Source organism: Diabrotica virgifera, chromosome 3 (genome assembly GCF_917563875.1).
Source record: "Diabrotica virgifera virgifera chromosome 3, PGI_DIABVI_V3a".
In the NCBI taxonomy this organism is placed as follows: Eukaryota; Metazoa; Arthropoda; class Insecta; order Coleoptera; family Chrysomelidae; genus Diabrotica; species Diabrotica virgifera.
In genome coordinates this window covers 128,719,517-128,743,173 of record NC_065445.1, presented here as the reverse complement: position 1 = coordinate 128,743,173, position 23,657 = coordinate 128,719,517, and the positions used below count along the sequence as shown (strand labels likewise).

At 33.1% G+C, this 23,657-nt stretch overlaps 1 protein-coding gene across 3 annotated transcripts in view; it reads right to left on the bottom strand.

Annotated features, from left to right (window-relative positions):
- The window catches only part of LOC114339209 (glutamate receptor ionotropic, kainate 1-like), a 154,479-nt gene that overhangs the window by 95,502 nt on the left and 35,320 nt on the right, over window positions 1-23,657 (bottom strand). For all 3 annotated transcript variants that reach the window (XM_050645518.1, XM_050645519.1, XM_050645517.1), the window contains exons 3-5: window positions 23,014-23,247; window positions 13,950-14,148; window positions 2,282-2,548 (exon numbers count right to left, since the gene is read on the bottom strand). In XM_050645518.1, the coding sequence (XP_050501475.1) occupies window positions 2,282-2,548; window positions 13,950-14,148; window positions 23,014-23,247 (700 nt within the window). The remainder of the gene's footprint in view (window positions 1-2,281; window positions 2,549-13,949; window positions 14,149-23,013; window positions 23,248-23,657) is intronic.

Sequence of the window (23,657 nt, the reverse complement as noted above, 5' to 3'; positions counted from 1 at the left end):
GCTTGGTTTTAGTCCTAACTGTTTGCGTTTAGTGAAAATATGTTTTCGCCATATTAGTCTTCTGTCTAGGTGGATTCCCAAGTATTTTACATCTTCGGCTTGAGGTAAATTGTTGTTATTAAGTTGTACTGAAGGGCAAGTTTCTTTACGGAGTGTAAATGTTACATGTGTAGATTTTAGTTCGTTAGCTTTCATACGCCATTTCGACAGCCATTTTTGTATCTTGTTAAGGCAGATTTGAAGTTGTCTTGATGCCATCTTTGGGTCTTCGTATGAAGAAAGAGCTGCTGTATCGTCCGCAAATGTGGCTATTGTAACCATCGGTGTAGTAGGAAGATCACTTGTGTACAACAAATACAGGATAGGTCCGAGTACACTGCCCTGTGGTACCCCTGATTTTATGGCGTTCAGAGAAGAGTATTCTTGGTTTTGTCTGACAAGGAAGTGTCTATTGGTTAGGTATGATTTTAGTACAGGAAGTGGGGATATGGAAGTAGCTTCTTAATTTTGTAGAAGAGTCCAATATGCCAAACTTTATCGAATGCTTGTGACATATCAATAAATGCAGCAGAACAATAACATTTTTGTTGGAAGTGATCGTTAATCTTGTTAACTATTCTATGTACTTGTTCGATAGTGCCATGTTTGTTTCGGAATCCAAATTGGTAGTCTGGAATTAAGTGCATCATTTCTGTTATCGACTTCAGCTTTTTGACGTATATTTCTCGAAAATTTTGGAGATAGTTGGTAGCAATCTAATAGGTCGATAAGAGGTAACTTCTTCTAATTTTTTACCTGGTTTAGGGATCATTATTATTTGTGCTACTTTCCAGATCTTTGGGTAGTACCCTAGTTTGAGGACGGCATTGAAGATATATGTTAGTAATTTAAAGCATTTGGGTGTTGATTCCTGAAGCACTTTTCCTGTGATAAGATCATATCCTGGTGCTTTTTTAATGTCAAGTTCATTCATTATTATATTTCTGGTTTCACTTACTAGAATTTTTTTACAGGCAGGTCCATTTGGAAGGGTGCATTAAGTGTTTCGTCTATTTTTTTATCTTCTGAATGCTGCTCTGGATCGTATGGATGGAATACTTTTTTTTAAATGTTCAGTAAAGACTTCTGATTTTTCTTTGTCATTTCTTGCCCATTTATTTCCGTTTCTAATTGGAGGATTAAACTGTTGAGGTTGTTTAAGCTTTTTTGTAGCCCTCCTTAGTGCGTAGTCTGAGGCTTCCGTTGGGGTTAGAGATTCTAAATAATTCTTAATGTTTTCATTTTTACCGTTCGATAATGTCATGTTTTAATTCTGTGGTAGCTCTGTTATATTTTCTTCTATTTTCTAGTGTTCTGTTTTTCATCCATTGTTTTCTTGCAATGAAGCAAGTGAAGTTGCATTGTTAGGACATAATCACCCAGACTCCCCCAGGAAACAACGACCTATATGAAGATACAGTAGCTAGAAAAAAGATTTAAAAACGAAATAGAAGATATTTAACAGGCAAACAATGGCATGACGAATGGACTAAAAAAACGGAAAGGGAGTCCGATTGTCGTGATCCATAAAGAGAAACTAATCCAAAATACCAAAGAACTTATAGGTAAAAGAAGTCAGCTGACGGAAAAATACGACTTTATCTACACAACAATGAACACATTAATATGCCTTGGGTCCACACTTAAAGAAAAGCATGCTTATCTCCCTCACAAAACTTCGTATATTCAGTTACTCGCGCCCCAGTTGGACAACTTTTTTAATAAGGAAAATTTTCGGGCGGGGGGCGTTTTTTGTGGGATTCAGTGAAAAGTCGCCGGTTTGATGTATTCAAAACATTTATGACCTCATTTATTTTTTTGAGTCCGACATATCAAACACTGCAAGATCATAAAGTCATAAAATCTATACACTCGCATCTGATTTTTGCAGGATGTTTGGTAAAAATACTTACAATTTACTGGTAATATCGTCCGACAAATTTTTAAGGGTTCTCCAGCTGTCGGACGCACCAAAGTTGACGATTTTATGCAATCTTTTGAAAACTTTCAACTCCGAAAACTTTTTGTATTGAAAACAAAAGTTTTGAGTGTCTTATTGTTAGATAAAAAGACCTTCCATCCAGTATCGATCGAATTCAAAATAAATATCTTACGAAATTTTCTAGAATTGCAGAAATTCTGCAAAACGGTCAATTTTGAAGAGCAATAATACAAGAAAAATTAGCATAATAAAAATAAATTAAATAAATAATTGGCAATGCTTATTTATAAGTTACCTTACCGTCCTAATCATATTTAAAATACTATATCCATGCTCCCAGCTTGAAGACTCAGAACATGGAAAACTGTTATTGTTCATCATTATCCGCACTGAACTAGTCTTTTGCCTTTCTTTAAATACTTCTGTAAACATGTGCAGAGCGTCAATTACTAAAGCTGTCTCAAGTCTTAGTTTCCACCCAGAAGCTTTAAAAATGTCAATGTCCTCTTTAAAATATTCTTGAGTCGTTGTCTGCACATAGTCTTTATATGGATTTATTAATCGGATCTAAAAATAAATTTAGGATTAAACAAAACTATATTATGGGATTATAATATACACATATTATTTATGACAAGTAAAGTAAAGTAAAGTAAAGTAAAGTAAAGTAAAGTAAAGTAAAGTAAAGTAAAGTTTGTGTAACCTTCTGGCTAAGATCTAGTGTTAGGGTTTTCAGGTCGCGCAAGCGCCCCTAACATGACTTATCGATTACTTACGTATCCGAGATCGACGCCCTTAGGTGTCCTCCGAAGCACGGTGGCAGCTCAGTTAAATTAGAAATTGAATAATTTGTCAGTGCCAGGATTCGAACCCGGGCTCATCAGCTTGTTAGGCCAGTAACATAGCCACTTCGCTACGGCCGCCAAATAAGGCAAGTAACTGGGATATTTCTTCTCATTTTGTTAGGTTAACCTTGTTACAATCTGCCTCTTATAGGTAGCGTACAGCCCCACAAATTTAGTTTACTCCATCACTAGGTTTTCTATTTCACCGTAAACATTACTTTCATCCGTTGTAACAGGTTTCTTGCAATATGATTTAAATGTATTTTTATGCCATTTTTTTTTAATATTTCTGTACAAATCACGATATCTTCTTTCGTCGCTGTTATTAATTAAACCTTTGATTTCTGATTGAACAACATAAGAACCACATAATAAAAGTAAAAGTAGAAAATGAACTAACTGGCCCAATTAAAGCTGGCAATGGGATAAGACAGGGGGATTGCCTGAGTCCTTTATCAACCTGATCATGGATGAAATAATAAAACAAGTAAGAACTAGAAAAGGATATCAAATATTGAACCCGCTTATTAGAATACCGGTTATAGGAATATCCTGCTTTAAGAATAGAATAGAATAGAATAGAAATATGCTTTATTGCCACTGAAAATTTTTAAATAACATAATATAAATAACAAATAACAACTACAATTTACTAAAATTAGATAAATCTTCAATAATGTACAGTATAAAATATAAAAGCCAAGTCAAAAACAATTTATTGCAAAATTTATATAAATTGCAAATTGAACATACAACAAATAAAATAAAATAGGTACAACATAAGGAACTGACAAATTTATGCTACTGCGTATGAAACCCAATTTTCTTAGTTATTCATTGAGAAATTCTTCTATTGAATAATATGGTCTTTTGGAAAAATAGGCTTTTGTCATTTTACGGAACTTAGGGAAAGATGTTGCAGATTTAAGTTGTAACGGAAGATGATTGTACAGTTTCTTTGCGGAATATAATATAGATTTCTTTACTAACTCAGTGGATGGAATCGGTAAATAAATATCAAAGATTGAATTTCTGGTGGAGTAAAGATGATTGGGCCTTGATGGAAAGACATGAAGGTGTTTACGAATTAAACAAACCGTTTCTAGAATATATAAAGATGGAAGTGTTAAAATTTCGTGATCTCTGAGGTAACTTCTGCAATGTGTAGATCTTCTGAGGCCAAACAGATATCTCATTGCCCTTTTTTGCAATCTAAAAATGACATCAAATTGAGCAGCTGTACTAGAACCCCAAAAAGGAAGACCATATCGAAGATAAGACTCGAACAACGAAACATATGTTATTTTAGAAGATGCTAAATTGAGTTCCCTTGAGACAGATCTTATTGCATAGCAAGCTGAGGCGAGTTTCTTACTTAACGAATCGATATGAAGGGACCATTTGAGGTTGCTCTCTAAAAAAATACCAAGAAATTTTACAGAATCAACGGTACTGATCTGGCTGCTATTAAGAGGAAAAGGCTGAAGAGCTCCTTTATAGGATAATGCTACGGTTTTATTTACGTTAAAAGAGAGTAAATTAGAGTCAGACTAGGTCTTTATGACCTAGAAGACTAGGTCTTCTTTAGAAGAGATGCAATAGTTAAGTTGCTCCAAGTGATACTAGTATCATCAGCAAAAAGAAAAATTTTCCCATTGATTTTTAAATTAGTGATGTCATTTATAAAGATAAGGAACAGTAGAGGACCCAATACTGAACCTTGTGGTACTCCACATACAATGTTTTTGAGACTAGAGTCAGTATCATTTTTGCTCTCACTAGTTGTTTCCTATTATTCAAGTAGGATTGGAACCAATTCAAAGAAATACTACGAATTCCATAGAAATTTAGTTTTGTAATCAAGATGTCGTGATTTACACAAAAATCAAAAGCTTTGGCATAGTCGCAGAAAACAGTGGCAGTATAAAGATTATTGTTTAGTGCTTGTTAAACCTCATGTGGTACAGAAAACATGGCATCAGTGGTACATTTATTTGTTAAAAAGCCGAATTGATTTTGTGATAAAATGTTGTTATCAACGACAAAGGACATAAGTCGAGTTTTAATGAGTCTCTCAATAATTTTGGAGAGCACCGGTAGTAAGGCAATAGGTCTATATTTGCAGGCATCAGATTTTTCGCCACCCTTATGAAGAGGAATAATAATGGCTATCTTTAGGCACTCTGGAAATTTACCTTTTTCGAAGGAATCAATAATTAATGAGAGGAGGATTTCCAACACATTTTCTGTGAGATTAGAGAAAATTTTTATAGATAGTCCATCAGTACTACAGGATGATGTGCTTTTGATACTATTGATTGTTTGGATCAGTTCAGAGTTATTCAGTGACAGCAACATTGGTAGTAAATTTCTTGATGTATAGTAGTGAACACATATTCTTAGCTGATATGCGAATACCTTTCGTAACTCAATGTTTCCGATGTTTTGGCTTAATAGGAATTAAAGAAAATGCCTTATTGAAGATCTGGAGAAGCTTATCTAGAAAAACACTGAAATTATAGTCCACGTCCATAGAAGGAAATTGCCACTCAGAAGTTAAGCATAAATTTTGGAATTTACGAAAATTCTGGGCGGAAAAAATCCTACCTAAACGTCGGGTTTTTGAGGTTGAGGTGTTTTTGTTTGCTGAAGATGTTAAACTTCGTATACACTGCTTCATGATCAGACAGTCCCGCATTAATAACTGTAGAGCAGACATCAAGGGGTGAGAAATCGGACACAATATAATCGATTATGGTAGATGTAGTTTTTGTAATCCTTGTAGGAGAATTAACGTACATTGAGAGACCATACGATTCAAATATGTTTGACAGGGACACTGGCAAACATATATTAAGGAATAAAATTTAAGGTCCCAAAACGTTCTTACGAGGTACCAATGATCGGTTATTAAAATATCCTGGTGTTAAGAATACTTTTGCTTGGTACGATAATAATATATAGGCCATTCCAATAAGCGGGTTCGACTGTACTAATATTTCAAAATGAAGATGATTTACAACGCATGCTGCACCAATTTAATATAACCGCCAGGAAATTTAACATGCTAATTTCCCCAAAAAAAGACAAGATGCATGGAAATAACAGCAAATCCAATGAGATGTAAACTGGAGCTGGAGGGTCAGATAATTGAATAAGTGTTGGAGTTTAAATATCTAGGCATCAAATTATCTAGCTACGGAAAATTCGAAACAGAATTGGAAGATCAAGTGGCTAGAGCAAACGGAGGCGTAGTGTACCTGAATGACGCAATGTGGAGAAATAAAATTATCGAAAAAGAAATGAAAGACAGAATTTACAAAACAATTTATCAGACCAATAATGACATACGCGGCAGAAACACGACCTGAGGCAGAGTGGACAAAATATTGCTCGAAAAAACGACGGTAAAAGACTATGGGGCAGAGCTGGAAGTACAGATATATGACGGCGATGCAAGGTGAAGATTAATAATAAGTGGGTAAGAAACAAAACAGTAGAATTGAATGACCGCATAAGCCGAATTTTAACAAATAGAATGGAATAGAATATTTTAACAAAGGATAGCGAGATCTCTCCCCTAAGTGCCTTCTCTATTGAGGTTGGCGATCAATATGGCAAATTTCTGTATGTTCTGGGCTTGATGGATTAAGTCATTCCCTGTTGTGTGGGTCCAATCTCTGATGTTTCGGAGCCAGGATTTCTTCTTTCTTCCCTATACCCCTTTTAACTTCGAGCGAGATACGGTTCCCTAATAGAAAGACGATCAGTGGAAAAACCACGAAAACGATGGAACGACAACTTACTCTATACAAAATGAAGAAGCATAAGAAGATTTTTGATTGAAAGGGAATTTCTCGGGGAAAGTTAACTATTTACCAAAAAAATTACCGTCCATTTGCACTTCTAAGTATAGTCTACAAACTTTTTAAAATGCTGTATAATAGAATTAGCCAATCAATACTTCAACATATACCTGTGAAAGAAGCATGATTTCGACCAAATCGCATCTTCCCAGGCCCACATAGTTCTAGCACTGTCTAATTATGTAGAATAGGGCTTTAAAAACAAATAAAAATATCTACGGTTTTCATTGATTTATCTAAAGCGTATGATACCGTGTGGAGACAAGGGGTAACATATAAATTATTAATGCGAGCGATTCAAAGTAGAAAGATTACTGATGTCATTAATGCTATGCTATGCAACAGAAGTTTCTAGGTAATTATGGGCGGTAAGACTAGTACCCAAATAAAATTGAACAATGGCCTGCTGCAAGGATCGGTGCTGGCACCCCTACCCTTTAGCCTTTTGCTTTTAGCTTTTGATAGAAAAACAGACACAAAGCAATGGAAACACGTATTATCCAAGGAAAGGTAGAAGACCTAAGATCACGAGGAAGATCCACAACAAGGAGGATCGACCAAATTACAGAATTGACCAGAAAGAGATATTATTATCTTTAGAGGCAGACAATATAAGAAATCTCAATGAAAATTATAAAATACTAGTTCACGAAAAGGATGTCAAAAAGAGATGGAGAAAGTACTTTGACAGTTTATTAAATGAAGAATTTGACAGACAGCCTGAAGAGTCAACGGAGACAGTAGCAGCAATGGTCACCAAAATAACAAACGAGGAAGTGGCTCAAGCGCTTCAAAAAATAAAGAAAAGAAAAGCGGTAGGACCAGATGATATTCCTGGGGAAGTATGGAGAGCATTGGGAGAGACAAAAAGAAGGTGGCTAGCAGGTTTATTTAATAGAATTATGGAAGTTGGACAAATGCCAGACGAATATGGAGAAGCAGTATACTACTACCTTTCTACAAAAACAAATGAGATATACAATAATGCACAAACTAGAGGGCTATAAAACTGCTTAGCCACACCATGAAAATATGGGAAAGAGTAATTGATAGACGGATACGTGAAGAGACCGAAATCTCCGAGAATAAATTTGGCTTTATGCAGGGCAGATCAACAACAGATGTAATTTTCATTATAAGGCAGTTGATGGAAAATACAGGAGTAAAGAAACAAACGCTCATATGGTATTCATTGATCTTGAGCAAACATATATGATAGAGTTCCTCGAGAGATTCTGTGGTACGTACTCAATAAGAAAGGAGTCCCTGGTGAATATGTAAAGATTATGAGGGATATGTATGAGGGAGTAACGACTAGTGTTAGGACAGATGTGGGAGGGACTGATAAATTTCATGTGAAAGTAGGATTGCACCAAGGCTCGGTGCTTAGTCCGTATTTATTCTCATTAGTTTTGGATCAGATAAGAGCGAAATTACAGGGTAATATTCCATGGTGCTTAATGTATGCTGGTGATGTCGTGTTAGTAGGAAATAGTGAAAGAAACTTAGAACAAAAACTGCAATAGTGGAGGCAAGCTCTGGAGGAAAAAGGTTTAAGCCTTAGTAGGACAAAAACAGAGTATTTGGAATGTTAATTTAAAGATGGAGTTACTACAAATAAAATGGTATCTTTGAATGGTGAACTGATTGTAAAAAGCAATAGTTTTAAGTACCTGGGATCGGTATTACAGAGTAATGGAGAAATAAATGGAGATGCATGCAGTATAATTAGGTATGCATAATATAATTGCATGTTGCTGAAAATGCAGAAAATTCCAATGAAGCTGAAGGGAAAATTCTATAAAACAGCCATAAGACCAGCTATGATGTACGGAACTGAATGTTGAGCAGTGAATAAGAAAGAGGAACAACGAATGGATGTGGCGGAAATGAGAATGCTTAGATGGATGAGTGGAATTACCAAAAAAGTTATAAAATTAAAAATGAATATATTAGGGGAAGCCTAGGTGTGGCACCACTTGATGCCAAAATGAGAGAGCATAGGTTGAGATGGTTTGGTCATGTTCAACGTCGAGACGCTAATCACCCAATACGAAGAATTGCTGAAGTGCAGATTCCTAGAAGGAGTAGGAGAGGAAGACCAAAGAAGACGTGGGCGGAGACGATTAGGCAGGACATGTTGGTAAAGGGGATTAATATTGATATGACCCAAGATAGAATTGTATGGAGAAATGCAATTAGGGAAGCTGACACCGCATAGGGGTAAGGCAAATAAAATGATGATGAATATACGAAATCTCAATGACTAGTAGACTAACCTCCTCCGGGGATTAGGAATGAAGAAAGAACTTTGTCAGTGAAATTAACTTATGGTTTGCTTCCTTACTTTCTTTGTTAACACAAGTTGTCAAATATAACACCAACACTTTTGAAGTAGACCTAAAATATAAAGAGCATCTCCAAATTAACAAAGACCATCACTAAAAGTAAGGATGTTTTGGCAACGAGTGAAAATTCTTCAAAAGTTGTGTATCAAATACCATGTTTAAATTGTGGTGTAATTTATATAGGACACACTTCTAGAATACCACATAGTAGAATAACGTCGCATAGAAATGACCACTAAACACCAAAAAATCAAAAGCTTTTGCACTAGCAAATCGTGCAACAATCTCAAGCATGATTTTGATTTTTCCCAAAAAAATCGTTTTCCTGAAGGACAGTAATGAACAAAAATGTTGTTTTTTGGAAATGCTGAGGTTTTGAATCTTTTATTTATATTTCTTACAGTATACCGTGACAATTGCAACATTATCCAGATTTCCGGATTAGATTTTCCAAAAATCCAATGATTGAACAAATTTTCTCACCGATAAATTTACCTCGACCCATTTTAAAACTCACAAACGGAAATAAGCCTTGCAGTGTCATATTTGACATTTATTGATAATAACTGTTTAGATGTCACCCCAGCACAACTCTATGGTTTGAAGTTCATTGCAAAAAAAATCAACGTATGTTGATATAAGAGAATAAAATGCCACGATTTACTGATTTTTTCCCGAGGTGTTACCAAGGAAATGGACCAATAAGTTTTCAATTTAAAAATCTTTTATAGTCTGTACGCTAAACTCAGACGCAACTTATATCAACTAGATATTTTAGTCGGTAATTTTGCCAATTTTAGTAAAATTGCCAAAAAATAATTACTAAATAGTTAATAATCACTAAATAGTTAGTAATTTTGCCAATTTTTGCAAAATTGACAAAAAACAAAAAAGTTATCGACTAAAATATCTAGCCAGTTGCGTCTGAGTTTAGTGAACCGACTATAGAAATATTTTCAATATTATTAATGTTGCTATTAGGATTGAAAACTTTACCTTTCAGTTGCCAGATGACGCTAGTCACCTACTCCATACACGTCAATTGCAATGCGGGGATAATCTTTCATAGTTTGGTCACTTCGAGCAGAGAGCAGCAAGCCTACTTCTCTCCGATGAGACTCCAATAAGAGTCGAAAATCGTCGATTCAGAGTGCTGGACTGCGCTCCCTGTTCTAAGGGAAAATAAGATTGTTTTTTCATTCGCATTGCAACTGAATAAAAATGGTATACATCTTTATTAAATAAATAAGTAGTTTTAAAAGGATTTACTCAATATCCAATAACAACAAAACTAGAAAATATTTTCCCTGAAAATAAACTGGTTTTCTCGAACAATTTCTTGATTACTTCTATTTTAAGTGCCGTCCCCCAATCGGATGTTGGATATCATCATCACTATCTTCAGTCTATCCACCGCGGTTCTGAACAGTTCTATAGAACTGCATTTAAACTAGTCCCTTTTATTCTTCAACGATGGCACTCTACTTCCTCCTATACTCCTTCCATCTCTTATCTTTTCCTGAATTATCAGTCTTAGCAATTCATATCGATGTACTCTTATTACGTGTCCAGATATTATAACTTTCTTATTTTTACTGTGTTTTTATTTCGCATTATTTGTTTATTATTTCTCGCAATACTTCCGTGTTCGTTTTCTTCTTTTTCCATGCTATTCTAAGCATCTTTCTGTAACACCACATTTCAAATGACTGTAGGTTATTTATGTGTTCTTGCTTCAATGTTTAGCTTTCAAGTCTATATTGAACTATCGAGAACACGTAGCATCTCAAAGCTCTTTCAGTTCTAATCTAAGGTCTTTGTTGCAGAGATTTGTTTTCATTTTTACAAACGCATTATTTACTATTTCCATCCATATTCTATCCATATTTTTAGTCCATATTCTTTACAGAAACTGTTTGTTTTGTTTAGTAGTAATTGGAGTTGTTCAGCAGAGCTTGACATAATCACGGTGTCACCTGCATACCTTATGTTGTTAATAGATCTTCTGTTAATTATTATTTCTTCACTATGAGTAATGCTTCTTCAAAAATGGCTTCACTATATAGAATAAAGAGCAATTGAGACATCATACATCCCTGTCTAACACCTCTTCCGATTTCAATTTCTGGAATGGATTCGTTATCTATTACAATTTGTGCTCTCTGATTCCAGTAAAGGTTTGTTATTATTAGTAAGTTCCTTTGCCTATGTTTTTTGTCTTTAGAATTTGGACTAAATTTCCATTTCTTACTCTGTCAAATGCTTTTTCAAAATCAACGTAACAAACGTACACATTAACATTCATATACATGCTTCTTTAAGCTAACATATTAAAAGCAAACAACGCCTCTCTGGTTCCTAGTACGTTTCTGAACCCAAACTGACTATCATCTATTCTGTGACACCACATTTTGTGACACCACATGTGACACCACATTCCATTGTTTTAATTATACGACCATGTATTATTGTCAAAAGTAATTTGAGAATGGGACTTATTAATGATATTGTTCTGTATTCACTGCAATTTTTAGCATTTGTATTTTTAATGATAGCACAAGCGGTGGAGAGTAACCATTGTTTTGTTATGTTTCTTGTTTTGTACGCTGTGTTAAACAAGTCTACGATAATATCTAAGGTTGTATTATTTTTGCATCTTAAGCTTTCTACTGGGATTTGGTCTAAACCTTGTGCTTCAGTATTTTACTGCTTTTTATAGCCGATTTAATTTCCTCTTTTAATATTTTTAAAACCCTATCATCTTCTACTTCTACTTTCATCTGCTCTGTTGTATTGTCTTTGAACAATTGAAGAACTAAGTGGAAGAAGCAGGTATGTAAAATTTTCAAAAATTTTGAGTTTTTTAGCGAATTAAGGTGGTATGTAACTTCACTATCATATGGCACTTATACTGTACCTCTAAAAAGCTTAATAAGAGATATTCTAGTGGATGAAGGAGGTATGTAACAAGTAAACTACGATTCTTGAATGGACGAAGGACGTATAAAATATTTTTCATCGTTTTCAGATTTAAATTGTTTATAACTCGAAAACTATTAACTTGGGAGAAAAATTAAAAAGACCTTTTTTGTTTCCAATGATCAAAAGAACCTAAAATAATGTACCCGGGTTGAAAAAATTGATTTTTCAAATTTGTTTAAATTTTTTTTTAAATGTAGCTTAATAATTTCGAAATTATGGCATTTAGGTATAGGGAATATAACACGAAAAATAATCAGCATTTTTTAAGGACTTCAAAACGCAGAAATATACAGGGTGTTCCATTTGAAATAAGAACATTCATTAGATTTCCAGGAAAATGGAGGTTCTGACAACAATGTAATTACCACTATTATATCGGACGCATTAGAAAACCCTTTGTCACCAAAATCTATAAAAAATCGTGCAAGCCGTTTCCGAGATAATTGAGGCTTTCCATACATAAAACTCACTATGTATAATATACTCCATTTAATAATACAAGGCAAGGTAGACGGAAGAAGAAAGGCCAGGTCGAAGAAAAAAGGCCAGGTCGAAGAAGACCGTCATGACTTAGACACCTGTGAGAATGGTTTAACAGATCCTCAGCATCTCTTTACCGAGCTGCCATCAAAAAAATTACTATAGCCAATTTGATAGCCAACGCTCAATAATCGATCATGGCACATGAAGAACAAGATTATTTTGTGCTCAATTACAAAAATTTCTGTAAAACTGATACAGTATTATTTCATGCCACATACCCCCTTCATCCATTCAGATAAAGGATAGTTTTACAAACTAAAATTAATGAAAGGAGTTTTTATTTATTTGTATGAAAAATACTAAAAAGAAAAACAAATCATCAAAATTATATGTAAAGGAATGTTTATAACAATATAAATAAAACCAAATATCACAAACAATATTTTCCTGATAAAAGTAGGCGAATAAAAACTTTAACTGCCCATATCTCAAAAGGTAGGCTTTGTAACATACCTCCTTCTTCCACTTAGGTCTTCAATTCATTTATGTATTCTGTCCATCTCTTTAATTTTTCGTTGGTACTCAACACAAGTTTCCTATTTGTTTCTTTTAGTATTCCCCGTTTTCTTTTTATGTGTGTTAAAACTACCATGTTTTTCTGGTGTTCTTCTAATTCTGTGCATTGTTCTTTTAACCGTTGTTCTTTTGTCTGCTTAATTTTGGATTTTATTTTTTGGATTCTTGATTGCTAGATATTACCCAATCTGTGGTTGGTGTACAGTCAGTGGGTGATCAAATTATTACAGCCACCAAGTAAAATTCAATGTTTTAAAGAAAGGGTATATAATTGAGCTGTATAATATTATATTAATAGGTTTGTTTCCATTTGACTGTCTTGTTACACTTTATGAAAGTGCAATAAATAGTCTGACAATAGTGGCAACACGCGTGTGTGGCAATGCGTGACTCAGATGTCATTGATTGCCAGTGCTGCCCAGCCTAGCTTGCAACTCGTGTGCCTATTATTTTATATTATTGGTGTTTAGAGTTCTAATAACCTTTGAGAGTTTCCATTGCTCTCTAGTGATATTCTGACAGTCCTATACTATTTTTTTTGTAAATTTAGTAAAAATTGCGCGTTGGTTACACTAGTGGTACCAGAACATCATGGGAAAAGCGAAAGACATCTCACCAGGGAAAATAGCAAAAATAAAAACTTTATTATTCAACACTAATCACCCAACTGAAACATAACATCAATTTCTAAAGTTTTAAAAGCAACGTGGACCGTGTGAAAAAAAACTTACCTAAGTACGTACCATTATTAAACAAAAGTAAAATTTTCTGAGGTGACTCTAACAATATGATCACATACTCTAAATAAAGCTTGCGACAAAAATTTGTATTATAATTTTAGAATATTTTTAAGTTAGTAGTTACTTACCCCTGTAATATTTGCGTTGCTATACTGAAACGGCGTTAAATTTACGGTGTGAGCATCGAGGTTTGTCAAAAATAAATTAAAATTTTCGTTCATTAGTCCAGCTTGTTGCAACTGAGACATAACCTCATAGAGATTATCAATATGACAATCTATAATAAAATATTGTTGTCCTGTTAGCTTTAGAGTTTTCATGGTTTCTCTAAAAATCAGAAATTAATTTAATTAACATACAACTTAATTATCTACAATAGAAAACTATAGTGGAAGTCACATTCAGATACGCAGTGTACGGATATAGGATAACAGTGTGGCTAATTCTACTGCCATTGTAACTTTTGCTACTTTTCTAAAATAAGTAGTGCTAAAATCAAAAAAAGTTTACAAAGGGTTTTATCTTTCTATTTTACATTCATAAATATTTCAAAATTATTATTCTTTTATAGGAGCTGGCCCATAACGTACGATTAAAAAACTTGACAACATTGTAGTTGTTTCTGCCATATAATAGAAAGCACAGGCGTATTTTTGTAACGCTGCTATCTGACTGTATACTTCAGTATAGTTATCAACAACATGCAATATTATAGTAAATAGGAGTAAATAGGAATAAAGCTTTCTGCCGTGGAATGAATTTCAAAATAATTTATTGAACTTAATGGTGTACCTAATAATTTTTTCGATAAAGAAATTTAGTTAATGTTTTGTATGAGTGTTTATTATTTTATGGACTAACCTCATGTTGTAAGTTTTTATTATCTATTATTCTTTTTATACGATGTTCTTTCATTTTAAGTTCATTACAATTTTACGAAAAAATATACATATTGTAAAATTTCCTGATGAAGCATCAGAATACTGATGTATACTGTTTTGGGATTTGGGTAATTATTGCGAAAAGGTTTTTTGAATAACTTTTTCACCAGTGTTGACATGCCCCTCCCCCCCACTTGCAAAAATTTTAAAAACATATAGCCCTGATTTATGAGCTTTCATATTCCGCAAATCAAAAATTTTGAGCTCGTTACACTGAGCAGGAATTTATTAGTTTAGTGGGGAGGGGGGCTGAATCAGCCCCCCACACTACTTAAAAATAGGGATATTGAATCGGTTTTTGCGGTAGAATTACGAGCAATTTATGAGCTCTTTAAATAATATAGCTTTGACTTTTGAGCTCATCCTCTTCACCACCAATCATCCCTTTAATTGATTTAACTTAAGAGAAAAATGCTAGGAAAAATTAAAATATATCGTATCGCGGATATAATTTGTATAGCTTATATATTCTCAGAATAAACTCTTAAAACACGCGCATTTTGATTATTGAGCTACAACCCCTTCGCAAGAAAACCACCCCATCTTTCCGGCTTAAGAGAGAGTTGTACTTAAAATGCATTCAATTAATTATTTGGCCACTACATATCATTTAATAATTTATGAGCTCCCAAAATACGCGCATTTAGATGATTTAACCGCAATTCCTTTTGTATAGTGCAGTCCCTGAAGGTAAAAATCAACTATTACCTTTTATTTCGGTGAACTTTCATCGATTTTCACGAAAATTGGTGTGGTTAGAGGATATCTTAAGAAACAAAGGTGAGATGGTGTCACCTTGCGCCTTTACATTGAGGGTGGATACCGACCCCTCTGGGGTTCAAATTATTTTTATTAAAAATAACTCCACAAATAGATAGAAGGACAAATTATAAGCAAAATTTGTTATATAAAGTTATTAAAATAAGTCAATACTTTTTGAGTTATTAAAGATCAAAGATTTTAATTATTATTCGTGAAAAAATGCATGTTTTAAAGCGGTATTTCGTAAATCACTGAAAAACTGTAAGTTTTTACAAAAAAGTTAATAGAAGTATAATTCGTATAGCTTATATTCTAAGAATAAACTCTTAAATCACGCGCATTTCGATTATTGAACTACAACCCCTTCGCAAGAAAATCACCCCATCTTACCGGCTTAAGAGATAATTTCACTTAAAATGAAGTAGATTAACTACTTGGAGACTACATATCGTTTAATAATTTATGAGCTCGCAAAATACACGCATTTCAATTATTGCATTGCAATTTTCTTTCTATATTGCAGTCACTGAAGGTAAAAATCAACTATGATCTTCGATTTTGGTGAAGCTCCATTCGTGTTCACGAAAATTTAAAAAACACTTGCTTCACGAATTTGAGGCTAACTTAAGGTGAACTGCCTTTAATTTGGCTAGGCACTTTGCTAGGCTAGGCATTTGAACGCACAATAATTTTTATGGGACACATATGTTTTTTATATAACACGTGTTCACATTTGAAATCGAATATTTATGAAAACCGGTAACCAAATAAAATAATTTGAATGGTTGTTTTTACAACAATTTTCTAATAAATAATAAGTACCTACTTTCAGATTCAAAATCTCTAATATTACCAGTTTCACCAACGACGAATAGTAGTTTATTCGATGAATAAAGTTATTCGACTAATAATACTGACACATCTACGTTTCGCCAACATCAAATAGGACTTATTTTATTTATTTATGAAATAAATATTTACTCTTCGAATAAACTGACAATCTCGCTTTAAATATCTATAACACAGCTTATTTCATTTATAGGAGATTCTGACCAGTAGAAAGCTACAGAAATAAAAATTTAAGCGATTATTTTTTGATGATTTTAACTTCCAATCGTATAGTAAGATATTTGATCATGTGTTTAATTCTGTCCACTCAGATTAAAATTATACTGAGAATTATCTACTGTCGAAAATTACCGATATAATTTTTGTAAGTAGATTGTTTCTGTTTAATGGCAACCAGTTTACTAGTTTTGACAACTGTCACATTTAAGAAAATATCCATAATATACGTATTAAAAAATAATCTTACGAATATCACACGACAGTAAGAATAAATAAGAAATAAATGCTTCATTTTTACTCAAATTTGTTGTCATTGGGCAATAGCCACACGAGCCCTGCGGGCTCTCGTGTCTATTGCCAGACAACTAATTTTCGAAAAACTGTCGCATTATTTTCAATTTATTCTCACTCTCTTGTGATATTATACCCGATAATTTTTGATAATTTTCCGTCGTCAAGCATTACGTCAGGTGCCCTTCGTTACTACGCAAAATCGAATATTCAGCGATATTAATGACAATTAATGTTTTACAACTTGACACAGAGAACATCAAGAAACAGGTTTAGCAAATATTCAGGTGAAGATATGAATAAAATATTAGTTAAAATGATTAAAACACAGCTTTATTCATAAAATAATCTCAGCGAATTACACTCAATCTCTAAAATTATTATCGACTTATTGCCCTCGTGACACTTTGGCATAATTTCACTCCCTTTCGGGTCGTTAAATTAAAACTGTCAAAGTGTCACTCGGGAAACAAATAGATAATTTTAGACCTCTCGTGCAATTACTAATGAAAATTTTTCAGTATACCTTTAAATTATCAAAATTGTATTGGAATAAAATAAAAATGTAATCGACTATTAAAAATTTTATGCAAAGAATAATTATTTATTCGATTTATTGTGTTTTAATACAATTTTGATATTACTCGTATACTCCAACGTATACGAGTATACAGCGAATATGTAAACGTGGAAGAAGAACAAACACAACAAGCACTTAAATCCATGAAGAACAACAAACCATCCGGGCCGGAAAACATACTAGCAGAACTTCTAGAACACGGAACACCAAAACTAATAAGGTATCTTAAACTGCTACTGACAAGATACTTAAATGGGGAAGAAATCCCGAATAGTTGGAAAGAAGCATGGATTACTCCAATTCACAAAAAAAGGTCCAAAAGATATCTGCGGAAACTACACGTGAATCTCGGTCACTAGTACCTTTACCAGGCTGTTTGGTAAAATCTTTAAAAAATAAGAGCAAGCCAGGAAATACACCTTTTATCTGTGAATCTCATAAAAGCATAATATGACACGATCCCTCTGAGAAAGCTGTGGCATTCTCTTGAACGATCTTCCTTGAATAACACCAACATCGGCGCAGTCAAACAATTATTCAATAAAGCAATATCAAAAATCAAACTAAACAACACTTTCTCAGAATTTCTATTAACAAAAGGATTACGACAAGAATGCTGTCTCTCCCTAATACTATTTAAGATCTATTTAAATGAAGCACTAAAACACTGGAGACGATCATGTTCAGGGCTGGGAATTAGAAACATGGGATGGGAATAAACAACATCAAAAATCAAACAAAACAACACTTTATCAGAAGAATTTCCATTAACAAAAGGATTATGACAAGGATGCTACCTCCCTCCAATACTACTTAAGATTCATTTAAATAAAGCACTAAAACACTGGAGACGATCTTGTTCAGGGATGGAAATTCAACTTAATGATGATACAACGTTGCATACTCTACATTTCGCGGATGACCAAGTCGTAGTAGCAGCGGATAAGGAAGATTTAGAATTCATGACGAGACGGTTATTTTAAACATATGAAGAGTGGGGCCTTTCTGTAAATAGAAACAAAATGCAATACTTCTGTATCGGGACTGAAGTAGCCGATCTAATAGTTAACGAACAATAAACAATCAAGAACTGTGAGGAATATGTATATTTGGGGACAACAATCAACAAGAGTGGGCGGACCGAAAAAGAGATATAGCAAATGATCGTGAAAGGAAAAAGGGTGACTGGGTGCCTAAACCCGATGCTATGGTCAAAAGAAGTATCTAATCAAAGAAAACATCTCATATTTAACTCCATCTTTAAAAGTATAGTGCTCTATGGATGCGAAACATGACAACTTACTAAATCCCTGGAGCGAGCGACGCCTACTTGCATTGGAAATGGATTTCTGGAGAAGATCGGCTAGAAAATCAAGGCTTGAAACCATCACCAAGGGAGTCAGGTCAGCCATCATAGACGAAATTCAAAGGAGACAACTGATCTGGTTTGGTCATGTATAAAGAATGGACGACGACAGACTGCCAAAACAAATTCTAAAATAGACGCCTAGGGAAAGAAGGAAGAGAGGAAGGCCGAAACAGTCCTGGCTAGGCGGCATTCAGTAGGCAATGTCGGAAAGGAACGACGTAGCTGGAGACTGGGAAGCGGAAGGAGAAGAACGCTATAAATAACCGGGATAATAATAAATACAATTTTGAGAATTTATAGTACAACTGACGAATTTTCTTTGTTATAGATATTTAAAGCTAAATTAACTTGTCAATTTATTTGAAGAGTAAATAGTTATTTGATAAATAAATCGACTCGATGAATTCGATAAATTTATTCATCGAATAAACTAATATTTGTCGTTGGCCGCCCGGTTTCCGAAAGGATGATCATCTCAAAAATTATGTAATCGACGATTAACAATGGATTAAATGCGTCAGAAACGTCAAACAAACTAGTTTTAACAACAGTAGATTACCTGAAAAAAGAATAATCGCTTGTTAACAGCCGATCATAAGTGTTCTGAGTCTCTGAAAGGTCGATTAACCAGTTTCGCTTGTCAAACGGCGGTAAAAATGTACTGTTACCTAATATGAGATTATCCGTCGATTAACGGGCTGCTAAGAGTTTTTTTAGTTTTTTAATTACTGTAATTAACAAATACCGGGAAAAAATTGTCAAATAACACATATATAAACGAGATAAATCATATTATTCAATAAACATAAGTTTTTTTATAGAAGAAATAATTTTAAAAATTTATTTAACTTGCAGAACATGGATATTAGGCTATTGATTATATTCAAAATAAGATAGCTAAAAGGAACTACAACGTTAACGGGGTTTTATTATTTTATATGGTCAATGGACATCTATATATGAAAAAACCGCGGAGTGCTACCATTTAAAGGGGTGCGTTTTTGAGAAATGAGTGAATTAGTCCCTGGGCACAGGTTACATTAGGGTGAGTTCTATGCACTTTTGGTACAAACACGTCTACATAAAAATTATTCCTGGTTACATTTCTTATCTGAATGTAACTTTTTAAAGTCAAAGATACTTTTTTTTACAAAAATATGTTCAAAAGAAAAAGCACAAAGAAACCCAAAAGAAAGAAATTTTGTTTTTTGTCCCATAACTTTTGTCCACGAGGATATAGGTATAGACATTGCTTTACAGAAAAATAACTTACATATTTACTCTTTAAAATTATGTTTGGTAGAGGTTATCACGATTTACAGTTTTCAAAATATGATTTTTCAAAGTTCGCCACTCACAGCAATTTTGGGCAATTTTCCTTGTTATTTCGCAAATATTATTCTGTAACTTTTTTCTACGTAACTTTAGGTATACGCAATGGTACACGTAATAGGAATAGAAATCAATTACCTTTAAAATGTCTACTGTATAACGTTGTACGACTTTTTTTTAAGAGATTATAGTTTTTCAAGATTTTATATTTTAACGATTTTTTTATAATATAATATAAAAATAAAATAAAATTATTATATAATATATTCATCATCATTCAACCCGGATCAATCCACTGCATGTCCATGTCCACTGTCTTCTCCATGCATTTCTGTCCTGTGATGTCTGCATCCAGTTTCTGTCGATCCGTTTGATGTCATCAGACCATCTGGTTGGCGGACGACCTCTACTTCGATATGCCTCTTGTCTTGGTCTCCAGTGTATGATTTGCTGTGTCCTTCTGTTATCTGACATTCCTAGCTATGTGTCCAGCCCAGTTCCACTTTAGGGTCATAATTGTTTCTATGGCATACATCTATAATATATTATATATTATATAATACCTAATATAAAAAAAAATATTATTTTTTACATTTTTTACGATTATTTTTGAAATTCCTCATTATAACTTTTTTTCTTGTACATGAATATACAATATACTATCTATATATTGCGCAACAAAGAGGGCTTACTTTCTGTTCTTTAAAATGGTGTATCATCTATATTTAAATACATAATGGAAACCGAGGGATTCTTTGATATTTTTTTACCTGTATTATTTAAAATTATTTCTTTTACAAAAATTACATAAACATTAGTCTTAGAAAACATAACTTTAGTTAAAATTATTTAAACGTTGACATTTAAAAAATTTTCAAAATCAAAGTCCATCTCTTCGTTAGCATTAGCTTCAATATCTTCCTCTGACACCTCAGTTATCTTAGAGTTCCCACAATTAGTACCCATGCACATGCAGAATATTGAACAACTAATTCCTATCTTCCTACAACCACATTTTTTTGTACATCCTTTGGTACATTTACATGCTATTTTTTCAAGCAAAGTTTGTGGTGCAGGAGCTTTGACAGTAAATATTGAAATTAATCCATATTTTGAAGTTTGCCCTACCGAGTCAAGTGGATCCAAAGTATTACCTATAAAAAATAAGATTCAATCATAACACACAATCACATAAAAAAGTTATAATGAGGAATTTAAAAAATAATCCTAAAACCAAAAATCGTTGCAAGTACTTATTACAATTTAAAAAAGCATGTTATTCAAAAATAACCCTAGACTTTTTTATAATACACCATTTTAAAGTAAACAGAATAAGCTTTCTTTTTTATTATATAATATATACCATATAAAAAAAAGGTATAATGGGAAATTTAAAAAATAATCCTAAAAAATATAAAAACTCGGTAAAAGTATAAAGTCCTGAAAAAGATAACCTCTTTAAAAGAAGTCGTACAACATTATACAGTAGACCATTTTAAAGGTAATTGATTTCTATTCCTCCTACATGTACCATTGCATATACCTAAAGTTACGTAGAAAAAAGTTACAGAACAATATTTTCGAAATAACAAGGAAAATTGCCCAAAATTGCTGTGAGTGGCGAACTTTGAAAAATCATATTTCGAAAACTGTAAATCCTAATGACCTCTATTGAACATCATTTTAAAGAGCAAATATGTAAGTTTTTTCTATATGAAGCAATGTCTATACCTATATCCTCGTGGACAAAAGTTATGGGACAAAAAAAAAATTTCTTTCTTTTGGGTTTCTTTGTGCTTTTTCTTTTGAATATATTTTTGTAAAAAAAGGTATCTTTGACTTTAAAAAGTTATATTTAGATAGTAAATTTAACCAGGAACAATTTTTATGTAGACGTGTTTGTACCAAAAGTGCATAGAACTCACCCTAATATAACCTGTGCCCAGGGACTAATTCACCCATTTCTCAAAAACGCACCCCTTTAAATGGTAGCACTCCGCGGTTTTTTCATATATAGAGATTCATTGACCATATAAAATAATAAAACCCCGTTAACGTTGTAGTTCCTTTCTATAGTACATAATCAATAGCCTATATCTCGGACATCTTTGTATATTTGATTATATAATTTATATTTTTTTCGTTTAAAAATGTAAGATAATAACGATGCTAGACTCATAGAGCTATTTTTTGAGAGGCCAGAGCTCTAAAAAGCAGAACATAGTGATAATAGCGATGCAAATAAGAGAGAAAACGTGTGTGAAATTATAGCAGCTAACTTTGAAGACAATAAAACAGCCGTAAACAGCCGTAGACACAGTAAATAAATTAAAAATAAATACAAAAAGTAATTATATAGACCAAAAATAAAAATATGAGTATAAAATATTATAGATCATAAATAAACTGTTTTATATCTCCAAATCTCATCACATAAATTTAATGCGTTTTATTCTTTTTGAAATTATCTAGCCTCATTTTTCAAATGATCATTCAATTCTTGCTCCAAACAAAAGTGACAGTACGTAAGAGAGAATGCACTTTTAGAGATACAAAGATACAAGTTTGGATTTAGAGGTTAATATAATTGAAATTTTGAAGGATAACAGTCAATTGTGACAGTATCGATAACAAATTGTATGTCAGATCATCGATTACATGATCTATGATCGTGTAATTTTACAATAATTGGCGTTTGAGAAACCCATCACTGGTTAACAGTTGATCAAATCTGACAGCCCATTAGATGATCGGAGATTTGAATAACGTTTCGGATACCGGCTGTAAATCTGTAATTTGTCACGTAAATTAAGTATTAAAACAAAAATTAAAAAATTAATTCGACATACCTGTAATTACCAGAATTGTACTGATCCAACTGCAAAATTTGTATAGCAATACCAATATCTTGCGCATGCTCAATCAGAGATGATATCCTCAATAAACTTTCGTTATCTTCGTACAAAACCGTAAATGTTTTCCAATCCTTTGAGGATACAATTTCATAATAAGCTTTTGAGAGCTGATGAGGATAAGGATACATATTGACCATGATTTGACCTCTTTGAGACCAATAATTCCACCTAAAGTTTATATAAATAAGTTCATAAATGTTTTTGGAATTATTTATTTGGAGGATATGTACTATAGACTAAGAGCCGGGATAGATACAATTTGCTAATCATTTTAGGCAGTAAGAGTTTTTTTTTTCTCTTTTATGGCCCTTGGGAACTGCGCCCATTTATTCAGCAACACTTCTTAAAATCGACACCTAATCATACACCAAGACCATTTAAATACCACACCGTAAGAGTTTCTAACCTAAATATAGTAGAACCAAAAAGAAAATGTATGAGCAATATGCCGTAAATTTTCAGTTACAGATGGACGAGATAAATCAAAAGCGTACATCCCGTTAAACAGTTAAAATTTTTATATAATATATATATATATATATATAGATACAAGTTTTTATTGAGGTTGCAGTCAGTGT